Below are 22750 nucleotides of genomic sequence, written 5' to 3'. Positions count from 1 at the left end.
GAGCGTGGGAGCAAACGCCTGAGGGCTGGAGGAGATTTTCTGACTTCCACCCAGCACTTCAGCTCGGGACAAAGGCGGGCCCAGAGAGCCCTTCATCATGTAATTGAACTTCTCTTTCATCTCTGAAGCTGCCCTTCAAATGCGGAGACCGCGAGAGGGGAGAGGCCAAGTGGGGATGAAGAGCACTTGGGCCCTGTGTACACAGTGCGTGCCCCACAGCTGAGGGCCCAGCATCGCCTCCACCTCGCATAGCTGAGATATTTTGCAATAAAAGTGCCCAGTTCCCCGGCTAAGGAGCTGGGAAGCTCCCATGAGTGGTGACCTCTGGCCCAAAGGGGACTTGGGATCGTTGGGTTCATCCAAATTGGAGTCTCAAGCAAATGAATGCACATCATTGGTGGGGGGGGTTGTTCATTTCTCATCTGCTATTGTTTTATTTTCATCCTAAAATGCAGTTGGAAAAATGCTGCCATGATGGTCTGGGGTAACCATGAGGAAACATATTTTGTGAGACAAACTGAGAGAGTTACAAACAGTAAGAAAAACAATCAGGATTTCATGCACCCAAATCCACTGTCAGAGGTGAAGAAGCTGCTGCAAATTATATGGCAAATGGGGCCGGGAAGGTCTGTGCTGGAGTTCAGCTGGCAAACATGAAAGATGCATAGAGCACAATGTTCCACTGCCACAAATCTCTGCTCTAGCAATAACCACTCCCTTGTAGCTACTTCATGTACTAAGCCCAGGGGAAAAGGAAAACCCCAACAGCTCATTTCCGAGCTCATCAGATGTTTTTAAAGAAACAATAATAAACGTTTTAATCTGTTGTAATCACAGTATCTGCTTCAGTAATGAGATCTGCTTAAAGAACAGGATCAGTGCAGTGACGTTCACCTGCACTGTGCTGCCAACCTGGGCAGGTTCCTGTGGCAACGTGAGCTGAAAACTTTCAGAAAGGAAAACGATCAGTTGGGATGGGATGGGATGGGATGGGATGGGATGGGATGGGATGGGATGGGATGGGATGGGATGGCATGGGAAGGAATGGGATGGAATGGGATGAGGTGGAATGGAATAGGATAGGGTCCATATGGTGACATTCAGCTGCATTGTGCTGCCAAGTTGGGCAGGTTCCTTCTACAACACGAGCTGAAAACTTTCAGAAAAGAAAATGATGGGATGAGGTGAGACAGAGTGGGATCGAATGAGATGAGATGAGATCATAGAATCATAGAATCACCAAGGTTGGAAAAGACCCACAGGATCACCCAGTCCAACCATCCCCCTATCACCAATAGTTCTCACAAACCCATGTCCCTCAACACAAAATCCAAATGTTCTTTGAACACCTCCAGGGTTGGTGACTCCACCACCTTTCTGGGCAGCCCATTCCACTGCCTGACCACTCTTTCTGAAAGGTAGTATTTCCCAACATCCAGCTTAAATCTCCCCTGGTGTAGCTCGAAGCCATTCCCTCTAGTTCTATCACCAGTTACACAAGAGGAGGCCGACCCCCAGCTCACTACAACCTCCGTTCAGGTAGTTATAGAGAGCAATGAGGTCTCCCCTGAGCCTCCTCTTCTTCAGACTGAACAATCCCAGCTCCTTCAGCTGCTCCTCATAAGGCCTGTGCCCCAGACCCCTCACCAGATGATATGGGATGAGATTTGATAGAATGAATGGGATGGGATGGGATGGGATGGGATGGGATGGGATGGGATGGGATGGGATGGGATGGGGTGAGGTGGGGTGGAGTGGGATGGAGGAACAGAATTACAGAACAGAAAACACTGGAATAGAATAGAATAGAATAGAATAGAATAGAATAGAATAGAATAGAATAGAATAGAATAGAATAGAATAGAATAGAATAGAATAGAATAGAATAGGAGTAGAATAGAATATGAAGATGATCAGGGGACTGGAGCACCTCCCTTAGACAGGCGGAGGGAGCTGGGCTTGTTCAGCCTGGAGGAAAGAAGGCTGCGGGGTGACCTCATTGCAGCTTTTCATTACCTAAAGGGAGCCTACAAACAGGAGGGGAATCAACTCTTTGAAAAGGACAGTACAAGGGAAAATGGTTTTAAGTCGAGGGAGGGAAGATTCAGGTTGGATGTCAGGGGGAAGTTCTTTACAGAGAGTGGTGAGGTGCTGGAACAGGCTGCCCAGAGAGGTTGTGGATGCCCTGTCCCTGGAGGTGTTCAAGGCCAGGTTGGATGGGGCCCTGGGCAGCCTGGTCTGGTATTTAATGTGGAGGTTGGTGGCCCTGCATGTGGCAGGGGGTTGGAGATTTGTGATCTTTGAGTTTCCTTCCAACCCTGTGATTCTGTGATTCTGAGAACAGAACAGAACAGAAATGAAAGAAAAAAAAAAAAAAAAAAAAAAAAAGCAGAATAGAATAGGAACAAAATAGAATGGAGTGGAATGGAACAGAATGGAACAGAGCAGTGATGTGAAACGAAATAAAAATGAATAAAACAAATGGAATTATTTAAAAAATAACAAACCCAGAACACAACGGCGACAGCTCCTTCCCCTCCCCCCCCTCCTTGTTCTTCCCCTCATCCTCCGGGCCCCGCGGTGGGGCCGTTCAGCACCTTCGCGTGTGTGTGTGTATATCTGTGTGTGTGTGCGTGTGTGTGCGTGTATGTGTGTGTGTATATCTGTATATCTGTATATCTGTATATCTGTGTGTGTATGTGTGTATGTGTGTGTGTGTGTATATCTGTGTGTATCCGTGTGTGTGTGTGCGCAGAGCGGGGCCGGGCCGGCAGCGGGGGCGGCGCCGCGGGCGTCGGAGCGGAGCGGTGCGGAGCGGTGCGGGCGCAGAGCGGTGCGGCTTACGGAGCGCAGCATGAGGGCGCGCCCCCCCCGAGCTGCCCCAGCGCCCCCCCGCTATGGAGGGCTTCGCCGCCCGGAGTTACGGCACGGGAGGGCCGGACAACCGCCCGCTGTTCGGGGAGACCTCGACCAGGGTAAGGGCTGCGGCCGAGGGGGGGGGACGCGGATGGGCTTTGCTGGAGGAGTACCTCGATAATGACGTCCCGCAGAGACAAACGGCCCCAACTAAGGGGGAGTATCTTCCCCCCGGCAGCCCCGGGACGGCAGCAGAAAGCAAAGAAATGACGGCGAAGCTGCTCGCAAAAGGAAGAAAAACAGAAAGACACTGCCGGATTGTGAGAAAAAAAAACAACACCCTTTGAATTTGCAGAATGGCAAAGCCAGTGTCCCTGCCAACGAAAATGTGCTGCTCACACATCAAAACCCCAACCCTGAAACTGATGTGTGGATGGACCCCAAAGCAGGGCTGCTCCCACTTGAAGAGGAGACTCCAGGCTCCCCCCCACAGCCCAAACTTCCACCTCTCCCTGTTCACTGCAGGGCAGTTGGACTGGATGGCCTTCAGAGGTCCCTTCTGACTCTGAGATTCTATGATTCTGCGATCCTTGTTAACAGTGGGCACAGCCTGGCAGCACTGGGACACAGTGCAGTAGGACTGACTGGGCAGGGCTTCTTCCAAATAGGCAACCCCCTAATTCATCATAGAATCATAGAGCCAAGGAACAGCTGGGGTTGGAAGGGACCTCAGCCCACCCAGCTCCAAGCCCTGCCGTGGGCTGGCTGCTCCATCCAGCCTGGCCTTGAGCATCTCCAGAGATGGGACACAACTCTCCATCCCTGGGCGGGCCTTTGGTCCCAGACTTCCCATCTGTCTCCTGTTGCTGCTCTGCGTGTGGTGGGGAGCAGTCAATAAGAACCACTGGGCGTTCATTTGAGTTCGTGTGCTGCACTGTGGATCCAGCACCCTGCACATCTCCCCCCTGCCCGTCTGCTGTGTTTGGTTTTTGGAAACCTGCGGCATGGGACAGGCAGAGGTCCACGTATCCGTGGCAGCCGGACAAAGGATCTCTGTGCTGGTGCTGAATGGTGCCTTGGGAATTCCCAGGGTTGCTTAGGAACAAATGCCGGAGGGGTCCGAGTGAGAGCTGACTGTGTCTCAAGATGGGAGCGGGTTTGGTGGAGCACCAGGGCATGAATGGGGCTGGTGGGGATTTCTGGGTGGGCGGTGGGTGCCTGGATGTGCTGTAGAGACGGGGAATGGGACAGGGCAGGGAGGCCTTGGCAGTGATGGGACCTGAGGGAACGGCACGGAACTGCGGAAAGGAGGGGCAGGGGATGTTAGGAAAGGGTCTGCACCAAAGGGCGGTGGGCATGGAAAAAGCCTAGCCAGGGCAGCCTGAGCTCAGAGCTCAGAGTTCAAGGTGTTTGGCCAACGCTCTCAGGCATAGGATTTGGATTTTGGGTGGGTGGCCCTGAGGAGCTGGGAGTTGGGCTTCATGATCCTTATGGGACACTTTCCAACCTGAGATGTTCTATAAATGTGGTGCTGCTGTGCTTTGGTGGTCTCAGAGCTGAGCTGGTGGAGCATCAGGGACCACGGAGGTCTGCAGAAAGGGCTTCGGGATGTCAGGGGCAGCCCCGAGGTGCAGCCATATGGAGGTTATCAGTATGGGGAGATGGAGATTCTGCTGCCGTTACTATGGCTGCAGCGCTGGGTAGCAAGCAGTGCAGAATGAAGGCAGGAGAGGCTATGTGACAATAGGCAAAGCATCACACGTGTGGGATTTCTGGAGGATGAAGTTAAAAGTGGAAGCTGCTCATGTTGCTTTGTGGTGGGAGCGTTTCAGTATAGCTGAGTGGGCATTAATTGCTGCGGGTGGGAGAAGAAAGCAGTAAGGAGGCTGAGCAGCACAGGGTGGTAATGAGGAGATGGTGAGGGCACAGCAGACATGTGGCTGGAGGAGCTGAGCTTGGTTCCTGTAGTGTACAGGGTCACAGTGCGTGCAGTTCTGTGCAGTGTCACCTGGCTATAGGCTGAGGTAGGCTGCAGTCATGCTGGGAGTACTGCTGGCCTTCTGGAGCTGTTGATGTGAGATGTGAAAATGGCTCTTCCATCATGCCTGCAGGTCACAGAATCATAGAACAGCTTGGGTTGGAAGGGACCTTAAACCCCACCCAGCTCCAACCCCTGCCATAGGTTGTTTGCCTCCCACCTGCTCAGGCTGCCCAGGGCCCATCCAGCCTGACCTTGAGCACCTCCAGGGATGGGGCATCCCCTCATAAATGAGTCCCCACGTTCAGCCTGTGCTGGCACATGCAGTCTTGCAGTCTCATGGCTCGGATGTGCAAGTCTAATAATAAAGTGATGCAGATCCTGGAGCAAAGTCTTCCCAGGGCAGCGCATGGTGCTGCTTGTTGGAAACGGCCTATCACTGTCCCAGTCTGTGCTCTGGGACGTGGCCCAGAGGTGAAAGGCTCCATCATCTCCAATCCCCTTTAGCCGTCTCGGCCTCTGCTTGTGTATTTTTAACCTTTTTGCTGTGCTAAGCTGCCTGGAGCTGAAGTGGCCGCAGGGAACACAGCCTGTCAGTGCTCTGCCAAGCCTGGGATTTCAGGATCAGTGCCTCTAATCTCTGTAACCTGAAATACCTTGTTCCACCAGTGGCCTGCTTGGAAAATTTCAGCACTCACAGGAAACTCTGACCCACAGGGACTGGTGCCATGTGGCAGTGTTGTGCTGCTGGTGCCTGAATGCAGGTTCTGTTCCCCCTCTCCAACCTGAGACACTCAAGGTCAGGCTGGATGGAGCTCAGAGCAACCTGATCTAGCTGTGGATGTCCCTGTTCAGTGCAGGGGGTTGAACTAGATGGGCTTTAAGGGTCCCTCCCAACTTAAACAATTCTATGATCATGCTGTCACTCTCAGGCACTGAGGTTAAAGCACATTTTTTTGATAACAGGAATGCTCACTGATTCAGTGCTCTGTGTCTGGTTTATGTGCATTTGGTGTGTGCGTAATTCTCCTCTCTCCTCTTTAGGACAGGATCATCAATCTAGTTGTTGGCAGCCTGACGTTCCTGCTGCTTGTAGTAAGTACCCCACATCTGCATGTCTCCTGTAGGTGATCAGGTGAAAACGTGATGCCTCCCTTCTGCCAGTGCTGGCAATGCCCCCAGGAAACCCATCCTGGAGTTTTTGAATGAAAGTGTCCCTTAGATGCCTGTGGCCTGGTTGCTACACAGCGTTCTGAACTTTTGCCAGTGTGACATTATAGGGCTGATTGTACTGAAGCAGCTGCAGCTGATGAGGGCTGGAGCTTATGTCTGTGCCATGCCAACCTATGGAGGCCTTAATCCAGGAGATTGGTTGTCTTCTCTTTACATCCTCCATGTACAGATGCATACATGTTTTTTCAAAGAAGTCACAAGGTCTCAAGCTGTGCCTTCCCCACACTTTCAAGACAAACCAACCACTACCACAACTGGAGTGTTGGTTCTGTAGTGTATGAGAGGAGACAGGGATGGGCTGGGGAGAAGCTATTAGGATGGCTTGCAGGACAAGGGGAAATGGTTTTAAGTTGAGGGAGGGGAGATTCAGGTTGGATGTCAGGGGGCAGTTCTTTACAGAGAGAGTGGTGAGGTGCTGGAACAGGCTGCCCAGAGAGGTTTGGATGCCCCGTCCCTGGAGGTGTTCAAGGCCAAGTTGGATGGGGCCCTGGGCAGCCTGGTCTGGTATTAAATGTGGAGGTTGGTGGCCCTGCATGTGGCAGGGGGGTTGGAGATTCGTGATCCTTGAGGTCCCTTCCAACCCTCTAATTCTGTGACTCTGTGATGGGAAGGTTGGCTTCCACACATGGTCTGTGTGCACTGCTGTGCCCGCTGGCTTCCTTGGAGTTGACATCTGACCATGGGGAGGCTGATGGTCTCTGGGTTTACAAGGGTTGATGAGAAACTGACAGGCAGCTGTGGTGCTCAGCCAATGTGGAGAACCTTGCATCTTCACAGAGATGAAGGTTGGAGAGATCAAACTTTTTCATCTGTGTTTTCCTCCTTACAGGTCACTCTGATCAGTGCTTTTGTCTTCCCACAACTACCTCCAAAACCTGTGAATATATTTTTTGCTATCTGCATCTTCTTGTGTTGCATTTCTGCTGGCATACTTGTAAGTACCTCATCTGCTCTGTATGCTTTCATGTGTCTCTGGGTGGAACATGAGTAAAAACTTGTTTATGTGGTGCCTTTTACTTTCTTACACTCTTGAGAGACTGGTGGGATCTCATTGTCTCACAGGAAGCCTTGCTAATGCACCTTTTCCAAGGTCAGCTTTAGGTCACACTGTACAATCCAGATGTGTTTCCAGTTAACTTTCCACACTGCCCAGTTCCTCCTCCTACAAAGGGAAGAGGAGCAGAATGGGGACAGGCCTGGACAGGTCACCTTTCCCCTTAAATTTGGATCTGTGTGTCAAAAACACCATTTCAGTCAGCCTCATTTTTTGGTAGCTTGAAGACCATTTATCCTTTTGCAGTCAGCTTACTGCCAGTTTTATTTTCCGTTTGCAGAACAAGTGCACTCCTGCTAATTAGCAGCTGCTTGAGGAAGGGCGCAGGCATGATCTGTAATTACTGTTGTGAAACTTTGGAGGCAGCTGTTTTTGTGAGTTGTGGCATTGCATCGTCAGCAATCTTACACTGCAGCAACATGGATTCTGCTATTCCTCGAATCAGTGTTGCTCAGCCCCAGATGACCGTCTGTATTTCTGTGGTCTTGAAAACAGCTTCTAGTTTTGGGAGGACCCTCCCTGTGAGTCATTCAGCAGAAAAATCCTCATGTAATTCACAAGATTTTCTGTAATACCACTGTAGGGAAAAGAAGGGAAGGACATTGAAATGCTTCGGTCTGTGGCTGGTTGTCACACTAAAACAAATTGTGTTGGACGTAACCTTCCATTTGTCTTTGCTGACTTGGCTGTAGACAGGTGGGAGTGCCCAAAAACCAACCAACCAAACACTCTCAAGCAAGAAGAGGCTGGATATAAGGAAAAAGACTGGATGTAAGGAGAAAGTTTTTCACAGGAAGGGCACTGAAGCACTAAAACAGTTAGCTACAGAGGGGGTGGAGAATCCATCCAAGGAGATATCCAGGGTCAGGCTGGATGGGGCTCTGAACACCTGATCCAGCTGTAGGTGTTCCTGCATTTTCTAGGGGGGTTGGGCTAGATGACCTTTAAGCATCCTTTCCAACTCACACAATTTTATGATTCTGTGAAAACAAAATCTCTTCAAGAAATGTGAGAAGAAAACCCATGTCTTCATAGAATCATAGAATGGCCTGGGCTGAAAAGGACCACAATGATCATCTAGTTTCAATCCCTTGCTGTGTGCAGGGTCACCAACCAGCAGACCAGGCTGCCCAGAGCCACATCCAGCCTGGCCTTGAATGCCTCCAGGGATGGGGCATCCACAGCCTCCTTGGGCAACCTGTTCCAGTGCTTCACCGCCCTCTGAGTGAAGAACTTCCTCCTAATATCTAACCTAAACCTCCCCTGCCTCAGTTTAAGACCATTCTGCCTTGTTCTGTCACTGTCCACACTTGTAATCAGCCGTTCCCCCTCCTGTTTATGTGCTCCCTTCAAGTACTGGAAGGCCACAATGAGGTCTCCCTGAAGCCTTCTCCAAGCTAAACAAACCCAGTTCCCCCAACCTTTCCTCATAGGAGAGGTGCTCCAGCCCTCTGATCATCTCAGTGGCCCTCCTTCTGGACTCCTTCCAAGAGTTCATGGCCAACCTGATACCTCGGTTCCACTGACAGCCTTATTTCGGAGGAAACCACCTTGCCAAATTCTTGTTTGCATATTCCATAAGTATTCAAGGAAAAGAAAAATGCTGCATCTTAACTATTAAGAGAATTCGCTGGACTCAGTGTTTAGTTTTCTCTGGTTGCATAAAGCTAGGTTGTTTAAGAAAAAAAACCAAAAAACAAAACCTACCCAATTCTAGAAGATGCCAGTTCAGTTTCTGCAGAAAGTTTCCTAGGAAGAAATACGACATTTTAGCTAATCTAAACTCATTCTTTCTTCTAGATCTACTGGTATCGACAGGGAGACCTGGAACCTAAATTCAGGAACCTAATTTACTATGTAATATTCTCTATTGTCATGTTATGTATATGTGCCAACCTGTACTTCCATGAAGTGGGTAAATGACAGGCATTGGGAACTCCAGCGGTGACGCTGCTGTGTCAGACTGCTTTCAGCTCAGCTCTCGGCTCTGCCTGAGACATACAAACGAGTACAGTTAGCCTGAAAGAAGTGGATTGTGCAAGGACAAATCAGTACATGATTTTCATGTAAATGTATATGTAATGTCCCTCTTGTTGGGGAGAATTATTGCCATAAGATGTGACATCCTGCTTTTTTTTGAAGAGCTACTGTTGCACTTAATGAACATTCCAGTTGTACTGATGTTTCTGAATGGCACAAGCTTTTTCATTTTTGGAAAAAAAAATGCATTTTTTATTACTGTACAAATAAACTGCAGCATTGCAAGGATCTGTAGCAGTATAAATAAATGGCATCTTACAGTTACATAAGACAAATACTCTTTATTTTGTTTAAACTGAATATACAATTACTTCTGTTCCCTAGGCAACCATTTGAAACTACAACTTATTTTTCACGTTAACAAAAACACAGACTGAAAAAGTCCCACTCTTGATTATGAAGAGCTAATTACAGAAATAAATAAAATAATTTATACACGAGTCTTTAGTCTCTATAGCTTTTACTCTCAGTCCCTAGCTAACAGGCTGCTGCTCAGCCTAGTGTCTGTTGCAACCCTTGAGCGTAGGAATTAATTGGCTTCCTTTGCCTCAGGGCTCTGTGCCCAAGTTCTCACAGAGCTATTTCTCCATGACTTCGCCACCTCCACACCAACCTCCCATATACTCCCTTGCTGCATAAATCACCTCTAGAGGTGGCTGGTACTGTCATGTAAACAGCGAGACCAAATGCTCCAGCATACTCACAACAACCTTCAAAACAGTTCAGGGAGAGGCTGGCGGGTACCAGTAGCTTCCCTTTCTCATAGGCCTTCCCTTTTTATTCAGCTTAATGTAGTGATGAAGAAGGAAAACAAAAAAGATTTTCCACAAATGATCTGAGTTCTATCCGTTGCCAGCAACGGATGCTCAGGAACAAGCAGACCTGACAAATCCCATAAGCACCTGTCTGAAGTCCTATGCTGTAGACACAGTAATGATGAGACGGGAAGACAGACCATTTCTTTGTGATGCTACCCATGCTCCCTGAAGTCTTTGATGGAACACATTTCTTCCTGAAATGTAACAGTCTTGCTCCACATATTGCAAGAGTCAGTAAGTGCAGAAATCATCACCCATTCTTCATGAAACATGTGCAAACTATTTCTTGCTGTGGCACTAAGAGGCTACGGTCCGCAATCGCTGCCTTCTGTCCAGTTTTTGAGATGTGCAGTTCAACACAAGTCAGATCAGAACTGACCACGTGGCTCCTGGCAGTGAGCACTGCCAACAGGGAAACACTGGAACACCCTGGTTGGGTCGTAGTACATCAGGCTTCTATTGGCTGCTCTGTAACCCTTCACAAATGAGGTAAATGGCCTGAGCAGAGAAAGTGCACCGTCGTCATTTCAAACTGTAAGTTTCTTTTTAAAGACATGGACTGACTGCTTTCTTTGGAAACGTGGCACAGGGTTGTAACTAATTTCACAATGCAAACACAGTCAATACAAAATGGACATGATTACTGCTTCTCTAGCTCACTAGATCTTCAACGTCTTTCGAATCTTCTGAGTCAGGACTGCCCAGTGATGAGCCAATAATGTGGGACCCATCTCCATGATGCTGTAGGATAGGATCTGCCAAGAGACACAGTAAATTAGAACTCACCCATTATTTAGTGTTCCATTATAACAAAATGTTAAATACGACACAGAAAATGCACTCTGAGCTTTGGAACAATTTCAGGCAATGTTAACTCCAAAGCAACTAGCAACTCAATTTCTAGTTCCAAGCGAAGCCGTGACTAATACAGACACAGCTAGCGTGACCCAGGTTTGGACTCCCCAGGTGCTAATGCATCAGGCCTAAGGCTGACCCTAAGATGGCTGTGCAAGGAGATCCTTCCTCCAGAAAGGATTATTTGTTAGCTGCAGCACTGGCAGAATATTCCTATGCTGTTTCCAAGTATGAGATTACTCCTGGCACTGGAAAGTGCGGCATAAGCTACCAAGCCCTTCCAGGTGAGCACTGTGCAAACATCCCAAAGAGCCCAGCCTCTCACTATGAGAGGTAACAAGTGGCAAATTGCATTTCAGATGTCTCCAGTGTTCTCTCAAATGGGAAACCAATATAATTCTATCAGCAGGCATGAAGAAATGTGCAATAAACAGTTACTCATTAGCCTATGTGTACTAATTCAAGGCTCAAGGACGACGGGAACAGCTCAGAAAGTCAGGAAGCACCTGCAGTTCTACTGCTTTTCCCATGAGGTTAAGTGAGACTTTCTTCCACTTATACTGATGTAAGTGAGCTAATCAAATTGGTTAAAGTTTCATAGCAATGATAAGGAAAACAACTCTAGAGAAAGTAAGGATCTGGATCTATGAAGCACTGTTTTGAGGAACTCAAAAGTGCTGTTCTGATGTAGTGAATCCTACAAAGGGACTGTCATACCTGTTAGAGTTGTCAAGGGCAACACTGATTCACTGTCTATATCATCTGATGTCTGTATAAAACCATGGGAAGAAGGAACAATAAGCACAGTCTCATCATCTATTGTAGGCTGATCAACTTGTTCTTCTATTGTTGGAGAACCCAGGTCCTGAAAAACACAGAAGGAAAGGATGTGGGGTATTATTCTGGGTAGCAAAACAGAACAACTTGCTTTGGCCTGCCATACTCCAGAAGAAGCAACAGACTCCCCAAATGAATTTTATCTCTGTCAGTTGAAATGTCAACATCTGAGCTACTTACTTCAGCATTCGCAGGGTACATTTCATCCTAGGATAGGCATTCAAAATGAGATAAGAGAATTCTACCTTGTGAACAGCATCGAGGACATGGGGAGAGGAAATGAGAGACTGCACAGTAGTGATAAAACCTTCCCGTGTAAGTAACAAATTCTGTCTATTAACAGGAATAATTAATCCATTCCTCTACTTGCTCCCTAGATGTTCTGAGAGACTGAAGCAATACCTTTATAGCACCTCCCAACTCCACAGATGTGAGAGGTTTACCTGAGCTTAATAACTTCGTCTCGTAACTCCTGCTTCTGTGACAAGTCTTAACCAATGCACACACAGCTCAGAAGACCAATTTTAAATGTTGTGCCTTGTCCTATAAGTTGCTGACTGAAGGGTGGCTCAGAACTTTTTTGGTTGAACCACATTATATCAAAATAATTGGCAACACACTCATTCCTTCCAGGTGCAAGCTGTCAATATCCCTGCTTTCTTCCAGTCCCACCACACTCCGGTGGACTCCTGGTTCTGCATGTGCACTGGAAGACATCCTAGTTAATACTGACAGAGTAACCAGACATTTGAATCCCAGTTTGTGTGTGCAACGTGCGTAAGGTTCATTCTGCCTTCAGGAATTACTGATGCAGAACGACAGCAAATGTAGCTGGCAGAGTGAAAAAACAGGGATTTATCCCTGTTTTCAGAAGGTACAGAAAATGTTTGTAGAGATAACTTTTCTGCTCAAGAAAATCTCCATGTTTGTTATAGGAAACCTGTTTCCTTAGATAGTCTCCACAGTGTTTTTGCACAGGCAGCATCTTGTGCAGTCTTTGCACTGTGCAGCACCCTTTGTGTGGTGCTGCTGAAGATGAGCTGACTACCTGTGCTGCAGCTCAGTGATTTAAGCTCACTCCAGATGTGCACCCATTCATGCAAGGCACCGTGTGCCAGAGCTGCAAAAGTCAATTTCTGCAGAGAACACAGATAAAAACCCACCCATGAAAAGCATGATGTGGCAAAGCTTAAAACTGAGAAAAGGAGGTGTGAAAAAAACCTGAAAATGCCACTGTGACAAATGGGCACCTTTCCCAGCCAGAAATAACAACTCTCTGCAGCACAACTGAGTACTTCCCACTGCCCATACAGCAACAGCACAATGCTCACAAGTGCAGAAGAATAACACTGGCTTAAAGTAAGCAGAATTTAGATCTGTCTTTGTAGAGTAACATTTCATTTAGAAACCCACAGACAGTCTCTGTTTCCCAGAACTTATGCACACGCAAACTTGAATTTAATTAGAAGGATAAAGCAAGTAAGAATTATAAAGAAGAACAAATTTTACAACTGTTTCTACCATGAGACAAGAAAGAAGAACACAGAAGAATAATCTCCACCTTTGGATGTAATAGCAGACCTTTGAGAAATACAAGGATCCTCCTCTTAGTGCGAGCACAACGGATATGCAATGCCTATTCAGTTCTGCAAAGCCAAAGTCTAACAAAGTCCAGATATACTAACAATGGATTTTTCAACACGGATATAAAGCAGAATTACAGCAACTGTAAAGCTTTCTGTTTTGGAGAATAGGAGGCAGTATTTGAGTCTAACTCATTGCTTGTCACTGTCTAACCTAATCCAGCTTCTAAAGACTTATTTTCTACCCACTAAGTATCACTCTCTTTTTCATATGTCCATTCTCCTTCCCTTAGTCTCTGTGATAGGTTCAGTGAGAGATGGAAGAATTCTATACAAACACTCCAAATGCCTGAAATAATTTGGATACATTTGTTTTTGCATCAGAGGCATCTGAGCTGAATGAGATGGAAGCAACAGATCTAGATGGTTTAAATGCTTCTCATTCCTACATAACAGATACTTAACTGGAGTACACTGTTTAAAGGAAGCCCTCAAAAATGGAAACCAAGCTAAGTGGTGCACATAGAAATACACTATTAAATTCATAGAGCAAAAGCTGAGTACTCTCTCTCATCTCCTTTGCTCTGCAGTCTCCCTACCTGTAAAATACACGCATCAAAATTTCACAGCCTGGTTTAAACAGCATCAAATGGTAATGAAGACAGCTGTTCCATGCCACTACCTTCTACAGTCACCACTCTAAAGTACCCTGAGTGGTGAAGCAAATCCACAGCTAGGGAAGTATTCAAGTCAAATTTAAGCCCGAGTTCCAAATTAAACCATACCACTTTCACATTCATAACATATTAATGATAGAGGATTTAAAAATAAAGCCCTCAGAATTATAATATGCACTAAATCACTGACATACTGATATGAATAGACTAGCATAAAGGTAAAAGACGCAAGGAAATCATTCTCAATATAGAAGCAGGGAAAAAAAATCAGGTATTATCCACTTGATTACCTCAGTGACGTATGTGCTGGGTAAATCAGAGTGAGAATCCTCTTCCTGCTTCAGACTGGCACCTGAAATCTCCTCTTCAGTTCTTACCATAACTCCATCCATCAGTTCACTACTATTCCTGCTGCTGAATTTTGAGGCATCATCTTCATTATACGCTGAATGCTCTTCATCACTTAGCTTGGACTGATGGATATCATCAGGGAAGCTGTTTGTTTCCAGGCTATCAGGTGGATCTGTCAGGTCAGCTGCCTGAATGTCTGAATCAACAGTAAGTTCTGCCTGAGTGACAGAGGAGGAGATATCTTCAGCAGCGACGGTGCGGATGATGACACTCGGTGTGTGGCACTGCACTGTGACGTTGTCACTTGTATTCAACAAGTGCTCTGGCTGTAAGGATATTTGGGGAAAAATAGAAAAGGAGACACAAAAACCTCTCAGGTATCTTCACATCTTTCAGTAAACAGAAAAGCAGCATTACTAATGTAACTGAGGTCTACATACGCAGTGCATCAACACAGATCACATGCTGACCCTGTGCTAACTGTGTAAAGTACACACATATCACGAAACAAAAGCAACTGTTCAGGTGAGGATTGCCCCAGACTTTTAAAAGATTAGAGATTTTTTTCTTTTCCTGACTTTTACATTGCATTTGTTATTCAATTTTCAGTCTCTTCTCTTTCTCTCCCTCTAATAAAGACCAGAACTCCCGCTGAAAGTTTTGTGAACATGAGTATTTCCTTGTTAGAATAAATGAAACATCAGGAAACTGTAGTTCTGCTGGGACAAACCACTAGATGGAGACATCATGTTCAGCCACAGTAAGAACTTATCTAAGCCAAATTTTCAAGCAACATAAAGAGACTTAAAAGACGATACAAAAAGATACACTCACATTTTAGTATTTTAAGTAAAGTAACAGTGCTATGTCTTAAGAACTGCTTTACAAATTTAACATGCAAATACACAGATGCCTGCACTGTTAAACTTCCCTCCGTGCCCAAACTTCAGTCATTTAATTGCTCAGAATACGTACAGATAAGGCATGAACTATGATCTGTTCTGGGGAGGCTGGAGCAGCAGCAGCTGTTAGGGTCATGGTAGGACTAGTTGTCAGTGTTAAAGGAAGGCCTTGGCTTGAGCTTGTCTGTAGCAAGTATGTACCTGGTGTTCCTGTAGGCTGGAGATGGAAAGACTAAAAGAGACAACACAAATTTAATGCCCAAACACACCACCTTCCTGGGCCACACTCAGCACCCAAAGCATGCTTATTTACATCAACTAGTCTAACTGTAATGCCCCCTGAAAAAAGAAAACAACCCAAAACTAAACCAAACCCCAATCCCTGCTGCACCAACTGCTTTACTGTATTCAAGAAAGTAAAAACAATCTCATCTACAGCCTTAGGCTACAGAGACAAATATTAAGTCACGTAGGACTGTATTATGAGGTACGACAGCAGGTAGAAAGTGAATACATTCCACTTACTGTCAACACTGAAATGAGACAAAGTGCTATAAATCACAGCACAATGGAACTAAGAGAATCTCTACTTGCTGGAAGCTTCCTCTGCCTGTTATGTCAGATTTCAACAAGCCATCAGCATAAAGAAAAACTTCATAGCATTAAAGCATTAAGACAGATTTAAAGCATGTAACGGTAATTCACATTGTGTCCATAGACCTAACAAATTAAAGCTCTGGAAATACACTTCGCTTACAACCTTCAGAAGTTTTATATCTGTTAAATTCCTCTTTCCATTTGAGACTTCTTTTTCTGAAAACGCCAGTTCCAGTCTCAGAAATAGCTGTGCTGAAGAGAAAAAAAAACCCTAACCATCAGCTCTCTGTTACTTACTGGAAGAATCTCAAAGGTCTGCAGTGTTCCACTGTTCAGTGTTATTGTCTCAGAGTCAACTGTAGCAGCAGGGGAATCTGTTGAAGCTGCAAAAGGAAGAAAAAAAAGGGTAAGTGTGTAAACCAAAATGTTTCAGTGCTGCAGAGTGCATTACACACTATAATTGCTACACAGCAGAAAATTGTTAACTCTAGTAATATGGAAAAGAAAACTGACTGTAATCCTAATGACAAGGCTCTCTAATTGGTACTTAAGATGCTATACCATGTACAGAAAGCTCCGAAGGAGCAAAAGAAAGTATGCACAGTGATAAAAGCAAACACAGTACACCTGACATTATAGAATCACAGAATGGCCTGGGTTGAAAAGGACCACAATGATCAACCAGTTCCAAGCCCCTGCTGTGTGCAGGGTCACCAACCACCAGACCAGGCTGCCCAGAGCCACATCCAGCCTGGCCTTGAATGCCTCCAGGGATGGGGCATCCACAATCTCCTTGGGCAACCTGTTCCAGTGCTTCACTGCCCTCTGTCATCTATTTATTTAAACATCACCTAAGTACTTAAGATGTGTATGAAATTTTTAAGTTCTGGTGTAATGATATCTTAGGAATTGAGTATTGTTTTTTAAAACCACTGTCAGATGTAATATTGAGATGCTTATTTTTATATTACTTTTTAATTTTCATTTTTGGTTTTAAAATAAAATGAAGATGGCACTTAAGTAGATTAAGACAGATTAATCTAATGAAATTATAAACAGAAAATTATTTACCAAAGGCCTGACTACTCATACTCTGAAGAATCAGTTCTTAGCCTAACTAACTAACATTTTCATCAGTAAGCCAACTAAATTGAAGAATGGTAGCCAATGGAGATGACAGGCTGCTTAGGGGGTCACAGGATTGGAGTAACTGGAGTTACCTAATACGATTAGCTACAAAAGCAAACAGTAAGAATGACCATCAGGGTAGAGCTGGTAATAAACTTTTGCTAATGAGTAAAGCTCTTCCTTAAGAGGATGGGAAGCACCAATTTAAAAAAAATGGTTAGAGAAGATCATCAGCTGAACTCATGAGTGTGAATCAGCAGCTAACGCTTTCCAGGCTGCCTGTGCCTAGAAATAACTGCATAAAATGGAGCAGGACTGGAAAAACTATTGCATACCTTCTTGTTTCAATGCTCCTTATCAGAAGTTAGGCACAGCAGTGTAACGTGTTTCACAAAAGATCTTGTAGATTATATTCCGTATTGTGGACAAGAGTTACCAGAAAAAACGTGAAGATTAAACATATCTACTGCATTTTCCTTAAGAGGCTTCGGCATGCTCTCAAAAGGCCTTTTCAAAAGAGACTTTTCCAACTAACATGTTATACAGCACGCTCTTCTATCCATGCAGAGAGAGACCAAGTGTGCAGGCACTCCAATTGCCATGTCTGGCTCCTATTTTCACAGCTGTAGCTAAATATGCCTAACGAAGATAGAAATGGGTAAACGGAACCCAGGAATTCTTATCTGAAATTATGTCATGACCAAAGCAGAATTAACTCCTCTTTCACCTTCTTAACATAACAAAGCTTTACTTTCATTAGAGGACAGCAAGTCGTGCATTACAGCTACTTACAGACATGTGTAATCTGGACTGGGATCTGCAAAGCTGTCATAGGGCCTGGTGTGTTCCCTGCATTCTCCTCCAAGCGAGCCACTCGAATCTGCACGTGCTGAACCCCTGAACTGTTGTTACTGTTTGGTAATCCACCTCCAGATTTGTTCTCTGAAAGCTGATGCCCTGGATTGTTTTTCTGGTTCTCATGCAGTTGTTTAAGACCCTTTATCAGCACTGAAAGAAAGAATATTCATGCTCGAGTATGTTGAAGAAGGGCATCTGAAATGCTGCATGTGACATTTATCGAAGATGAAAAAAAAACAGAACAAAACAACCAAATCCTTCTGAAGTTGGAACCTAAATAATTCAGAGAGATTTTAAACTAGAAAGTCAGCACATACATACAACTCATTTATAGTTACCTACTGGGGTGAGCCTGAATTTCTCAAGGAACCTAGATATTTCATCATGTGTGGAAAAGGAAGAAATGCTCGTAATATTTTAGACCTCTTCAAAAGCTTTCACAGTACCTTGCCAAGCTACAATTAAATGTTGTACCACTAGTTGGGCAATGTTTCTGTGAAGAAGTAAACCTCCAATCTTGCAAAAGATTGGATTGGATTTATTCATGTAGTTGACAGACCTGTCACTGGCAATAGGGATCATGAGTCAGAATTAATCTCTCAGCAGCTGCACTACAATCTGCATACAAAGTGGCCCATTACTCCAATAAAACCACCCACCTATCTTCCCTTACTACCACTTTGGTCCCTCTGCAGTTGACATAAACAAAGTGACAAAGCTGTGGTCTTTGTTTTTCTAGCATGCAACAGAGGGAAATGCTACTCATCTCCCATTCTTGACAGCACAAGCATTTTTCATCTAGGAAATAGGAAAAGATCTTGTGGATTCAGTCATGTATTTATATTATCCACTATTTGATACAACTATCTACTAACATACGTTTTGTACCATACTAAGTGTAACAGGGACACCCTCTCAACTGCATCCTCCCATCATGTTACACCTTTCATTACAATATGACTAATTTCTATGTTTCTCTGACCTTTTTCTTCACCCTGCAACAGAAAAGAAGGACTGAATGGAAGTTCACAGCAACTGAGATATGCTTTGGCTCTAGTTTCTTTGACCAAGAGTGAAAGTGATGAGTGAGACATTTAGAGAGCTTTATAATCCCAATTCTTCCACTCTTCACAGAATCGTGGGGGTTGGAAGGGACCTCCAGAGATCATCGAGACCAACCTTGATGAGCCTTTCTCACTGTACAGCTAGTAACTGATTTGCCTTTCGCTGCAGTCAACACAGAGCCAACACAGATTACCTTTAAAATGACAAACGCAACAGACCTAATCTGAGGTGACACTGCTAGGCTGCAAATCTATATCCTCCTGAAACTGAAGGGGCCGCTGCCCTACATACCAAAGACTGTCATCAGCTGTGACCTGCCAGCTGATCTGCTTATCTATGTGCTCTCACTTAAAACAAAGATAAGGGACTTGGTAAAATCTACAGTTGTATACAACTATTTGGCTTGTTTCAACAGAAACACTCAAGGGACTGGAAGTGGGTGCAATTTAGCCAGTAGATGGCAAGGAGCTGGTAACTTCCAGCCTAAAAAGCAATGTGCTCTTCAGCCTGCAACGCTTTAAGTAGACAAAAAAATCCAGCCTTATTCCTTTGATGCTTGTGAAAGAAGTTTTCAGGAAAGTGCACAACTAGTACATTACCAGGGAATGAAACATCCTTGTGGTTTGCAATCTGCCTTTTGATGGTCCACCATTTACTGCGAAGCCACTGCGGTGAGCGGACACTACTCCATCCTTCAGCGAGTAAATCCCAGTTGATGTCGTTCTCATCAGAAACTTCAAGTTCCGCTATCCTGACAGGATACAGAAAACATTCACCTGTTAGAAACCACCCTCCGGACCAGAAGAGGTGTTGCACATCTCTGGTCTTGTCACATGTAACAGAGGCAAAATGGCATGCTAGTGAATAGTCTGCCAGAGCTCATGTATCGACATACGCTTCCAAGGCTCCACGCTGCCAGAGGTCAAGCAAAATCATGAACAACAGAAAATGGACTAGACCTGTTAGATGATCCAGTCCATCTCCTTGCCATGCAGGATTATTCTCCTTATTACATACACATTAGGGCTTCATTCAGATTATTGTTAGGCATTACAAACAATGGCATTTGTGTCTTTTATTCTTTGGAAGATCATTCCTCAAACACATCTCCATAGTGGGAAATATTTCCTGAGATTCACTCTAAACTCTTAATTAATTTCATGTTACATTTACATCTGTTTTCTCCTAAATAACACTCATCCATCCTTATTTATTTTTTTTTTTTGCCTCCTCTCAAATGCTTCTTAGCCAAAGTAGATAAAGATGAAATTAGCTACAATATTAAATGGTTCCTCATAAATTAATCCCATCAGGCTCTCCAGGAAAGGAGCAGTCTCCACACAGTTCTGGCAGACGTTACGCACAACACTGGATTCTACCAGAACCTGTCTGAATACTGTTAACATCTCTGAAGTGCCTCCTGCTCATCTGTACCTGGAGCACATGAAAGAGAGGTGAAAAGCAAGAAGGGAAAGGATTTTTTGTAAAAGTTAAATTCTCCTCATAAATCAAGCAATGATACTGAATATTGATAGCTAAAAGAAACAAAAAAAAAAAAAAAAAAAGGAAAAAGGTACCAAAACCAATCCTGAAGGATGACTGTACTGCAGAGTTAAAAAGATACCATTTGTGCATAAATACTAGGAATTATAGCCAGCACATACTGAAATGCAGAATCAGGTTACTCATTTTGAGATCAGGTCAAACAGATTCAGGAAATCAGTGAATAGTGCTCTGTAAATAATTTTTAGATTCCCTTATATGCCCAGGATTTTTATTCCCACCCCCAATTATGAACCCATAAAAATCCACTGGCTAAAAAGCCTGAGTTAAAGGCATTTGAAATGGGAGGAGGACTGGAGAGAGCAAAAGATTTCCAAAGTTACTGAGCTTTTCACTACCAGGTTGCCAGTTCAAATGGAGTCATCAAAAATGCTGAAATCCAATCAATGTTTGTCAGCCTACATGAAATTAATTTGCAGTCTCAGTTTAGTTCTTTGTAGACGAGATGTCCACATCACAGAAACCACCACCACACTTGACCCTTGTTGGTCATCTCATCAGAGAGGCCAAGGACTGAATGGGCAGGGAGACTGAACTACCCTCCAGTTAAGGGTTAAAGCGCATTGGTGGGGCAATGTGTGGGAAGCTTGCATGGTCGCTGCCTGTGCTGTACCTGTTCTGTGGAATAAAGAAGACTTCAGTCTCCAGGGTTTTCAATCTGACACCTTTCACGAGCACTAAAATTCACTAAAAAAACAAAAAACAAAAAATATGTTCAATAATAAATCTCTGGGAACTGTAAATGCAGCAGTGACTTTTGGAAGCTTCTAAAATTTTTAAGACTCTAAGAGACCAGCAAAAGGGACCCCAATGGAATCCTGCTAGCATCACATATTCCGAACCTTTAAAAGCAACTAAAATAACAAACCTTAAGATCAGATTTATTTCATCTTCCTTGGTCCACTCAGTCCCCCCACTTTGTTTCCAGTTGAGATAGTTGAGCCATTTAGAGCGGCACTGTTTTTCAGAGCGTGTTCCGACCCGTTCTGCTACAGCAGCCCATGATACACCTTGTGTGACAATGTCACCTGGTTCTGTGCTAGTTAGCTCATGAACTACTTCTGCTAGTCTCTTTTCTTCTTCTTCTGTCCACTTTCCTGAAAGAGAAAAAAGCCCTCCAGCTTAACCAGCAACAGCTGACCTCTGTTCTGATCTGTGACATCACCTAACATCGTATTCCAGATCCAAGTGTGGACTTGTGAAGAAGGTATGATTGTTCTCATTTACCAACAATTTACAGCATAATCCATTCTTAACTAATAGGGTTAGGGTTCATCATCCATTTTTGCCATGCTATTGTCAAGTTGTATCCTCTCTTCTTGTGGATGAATGAAGCCACACAGAACTTATCAAAATATCAGAGCAAAGTGGTCCAAACTACATGACTTATATGAGTTGAAGTAAATTCAACATGTGAAACTCTAGCTTACAATAATTACATGAGGTCTGATGAAGTTTTTTCTTCCATTTAAATATGTAAATTACAAAATAAACAATACTTTACTCCTTAAGTGCTCCTGTCTCTTAATTGACATAAAGACATAAAGTGTATGTCTATAAACACTCAATACAAGGCAAAGTATTTTTAATCCACTTCAATAAAATATGCTCTAGTGGCATAAACATGATGGATAACTGACTGCAGAACTGATATTTAAGATGATAAACAGCAGAAACTTATATTAAATGCATTCTAAAAAGGTCCCCAGATTTCACACCTTACTCACTCAGCCCAGACTCACACATCTGAAAACAGGATCACAGAATGCTTTGGGTTGGAAGGAACCAAGATCCAAATACCAAACCTCCTAACACCAGCAGGAATGCCATCCAGAGGATCAGGTTGCCAAAGCCCCATCCAACCTGGCTCTGAACCCTTCCAGAGATGGGGCACCTGCAATTTCCACGGGCAACCCCTTCTGGTATCTCACCAGCCTCATAATGAAGGATTTCTTCCTTGTATCTAATCAGTTACTGACAGAGGCAGAGACGGGACAGCTCTAACTGGAATGTGTCACTGACTGGCATTTACCTCACCTGTGTTGCAGGTATCCTTCATCAATCTACATCGATCTTTTACAGAAGAAGCACTTCTCCCCAGTGCAGCTCCTATTGTGGCCCAGTCGTTGCCGTGCTTTATTCTCAGTCTGAAGAGAAACATGCCTATTAGCACTATATCCGTTTAGAGACCAAAGTAACTGTCTACAAAAGTAGGAAAAATGTGCACCTCGCAGACTTAAAAACAGAATGAGAAGTCACTTTGTTACTACTGTACAGAATTTTTAATATATTTTCTGTTATCACTGATAATTTTTCTGTACATCACTAGAAATCTTTTCAGCAGTACAGCTCAGC

The 22750-nt window shown here is 44.5% G+C and overlaps 2 protein-coding genes across 4 annotated transcripts in view; one reads left to right on the top strand and one right to left on the bottom strand.

Moving 5' to 3' along the window:
- Positions 1 to 2794: 2794 nt before the first annotated feature.
- Positions 2795 to 9436, top strand: TMEM243 (transmembrane protein 243). Its single transcript, XM_052681056.1, has 4 exons — positions 2795 to 2975; positions 5879 to 5929; positions 6897 to 7001; positions 8922 to 9436. The coding sequence occupies exons 1-4, from the start codon at positions 2898 to 2900 to the stop codon at positions 9042 to 9044; spliced, it is 357 nt and encodes a 118-aa protein (XP_052537016.1). The 5' UTR covers positions 2795 to 2897; the 3' UTR covers positions 9045 to 9436.
- Positions 9018 to 22750, bottom strand: part of DMTF1 (cyclin D binding myb like transcription factor 1) — a 27343-nt gene continuing 13610 nt past the window's right edge. For 2 of the 3 annotated variants that reach the window (XM_052681020.1, XM_052681021.1), the window contains 9 exons: positions 22433 to 22542; positions 21264 to 21492; positions 19432 to 19583; positions 17702 to 17917; positions 16079 to 16164; positions 15258 to 15416; positions 14222 to 14608; positions 11552 to 11699; positions 9428 to 10734 (listed from right to left, as the gene is read on the bottom strand). In XM_052681020.1, the coding sequence (XP_052536980.1) occupies positions 10631 to 10734; positions 11552 to 11699; positions 14222 to 14608; positions 15258 to 15416; positions 16079 to 16164; positions 17702 to 17917; positions 19432 to 19583; positions 21264 to 21492; positions 22433 to 22542 (1591 nt within the window). In that variant the 3' untranslated portion in view covers positions 9428 to 10630. Of the gene's footprint in view, positions 9113 to 9427; positions 10735 to 11551; positions 11700 to 14221; positions 14609 to 15257; positions 15417 to 16078; positions 16165 to 17701; positions 17918 to 19431; positions 19584 to 21263; positions 21493 to 22432; positions 22543 to 22750 lie in introns of those variants that run through there. The other variant, XR_008206267.1, reaches the window with a different exon arrangement.

Source organism: Tympanuchus pallidicinctus, unplaced genomic scaffold (assembly GCF_026119805.1).
Source record: "Tympanuchus pallidicinctus isolate F22 unplaced genomic scaffold, pur_lepc_1.0 scaffold19, whole genome shotgun sequence".
NCBI classification, from domain to species: Eukaryota; Metazoa; Chordata; class Aves; order Galliformes; family Phasianidae; genus Tympanuchus; species Tympanuchus pallidicinctus.
Note: the sequence above shows the minus strand (reverse complement) of the source record. Positions and strands in the feature narration are given on the sequence as shown.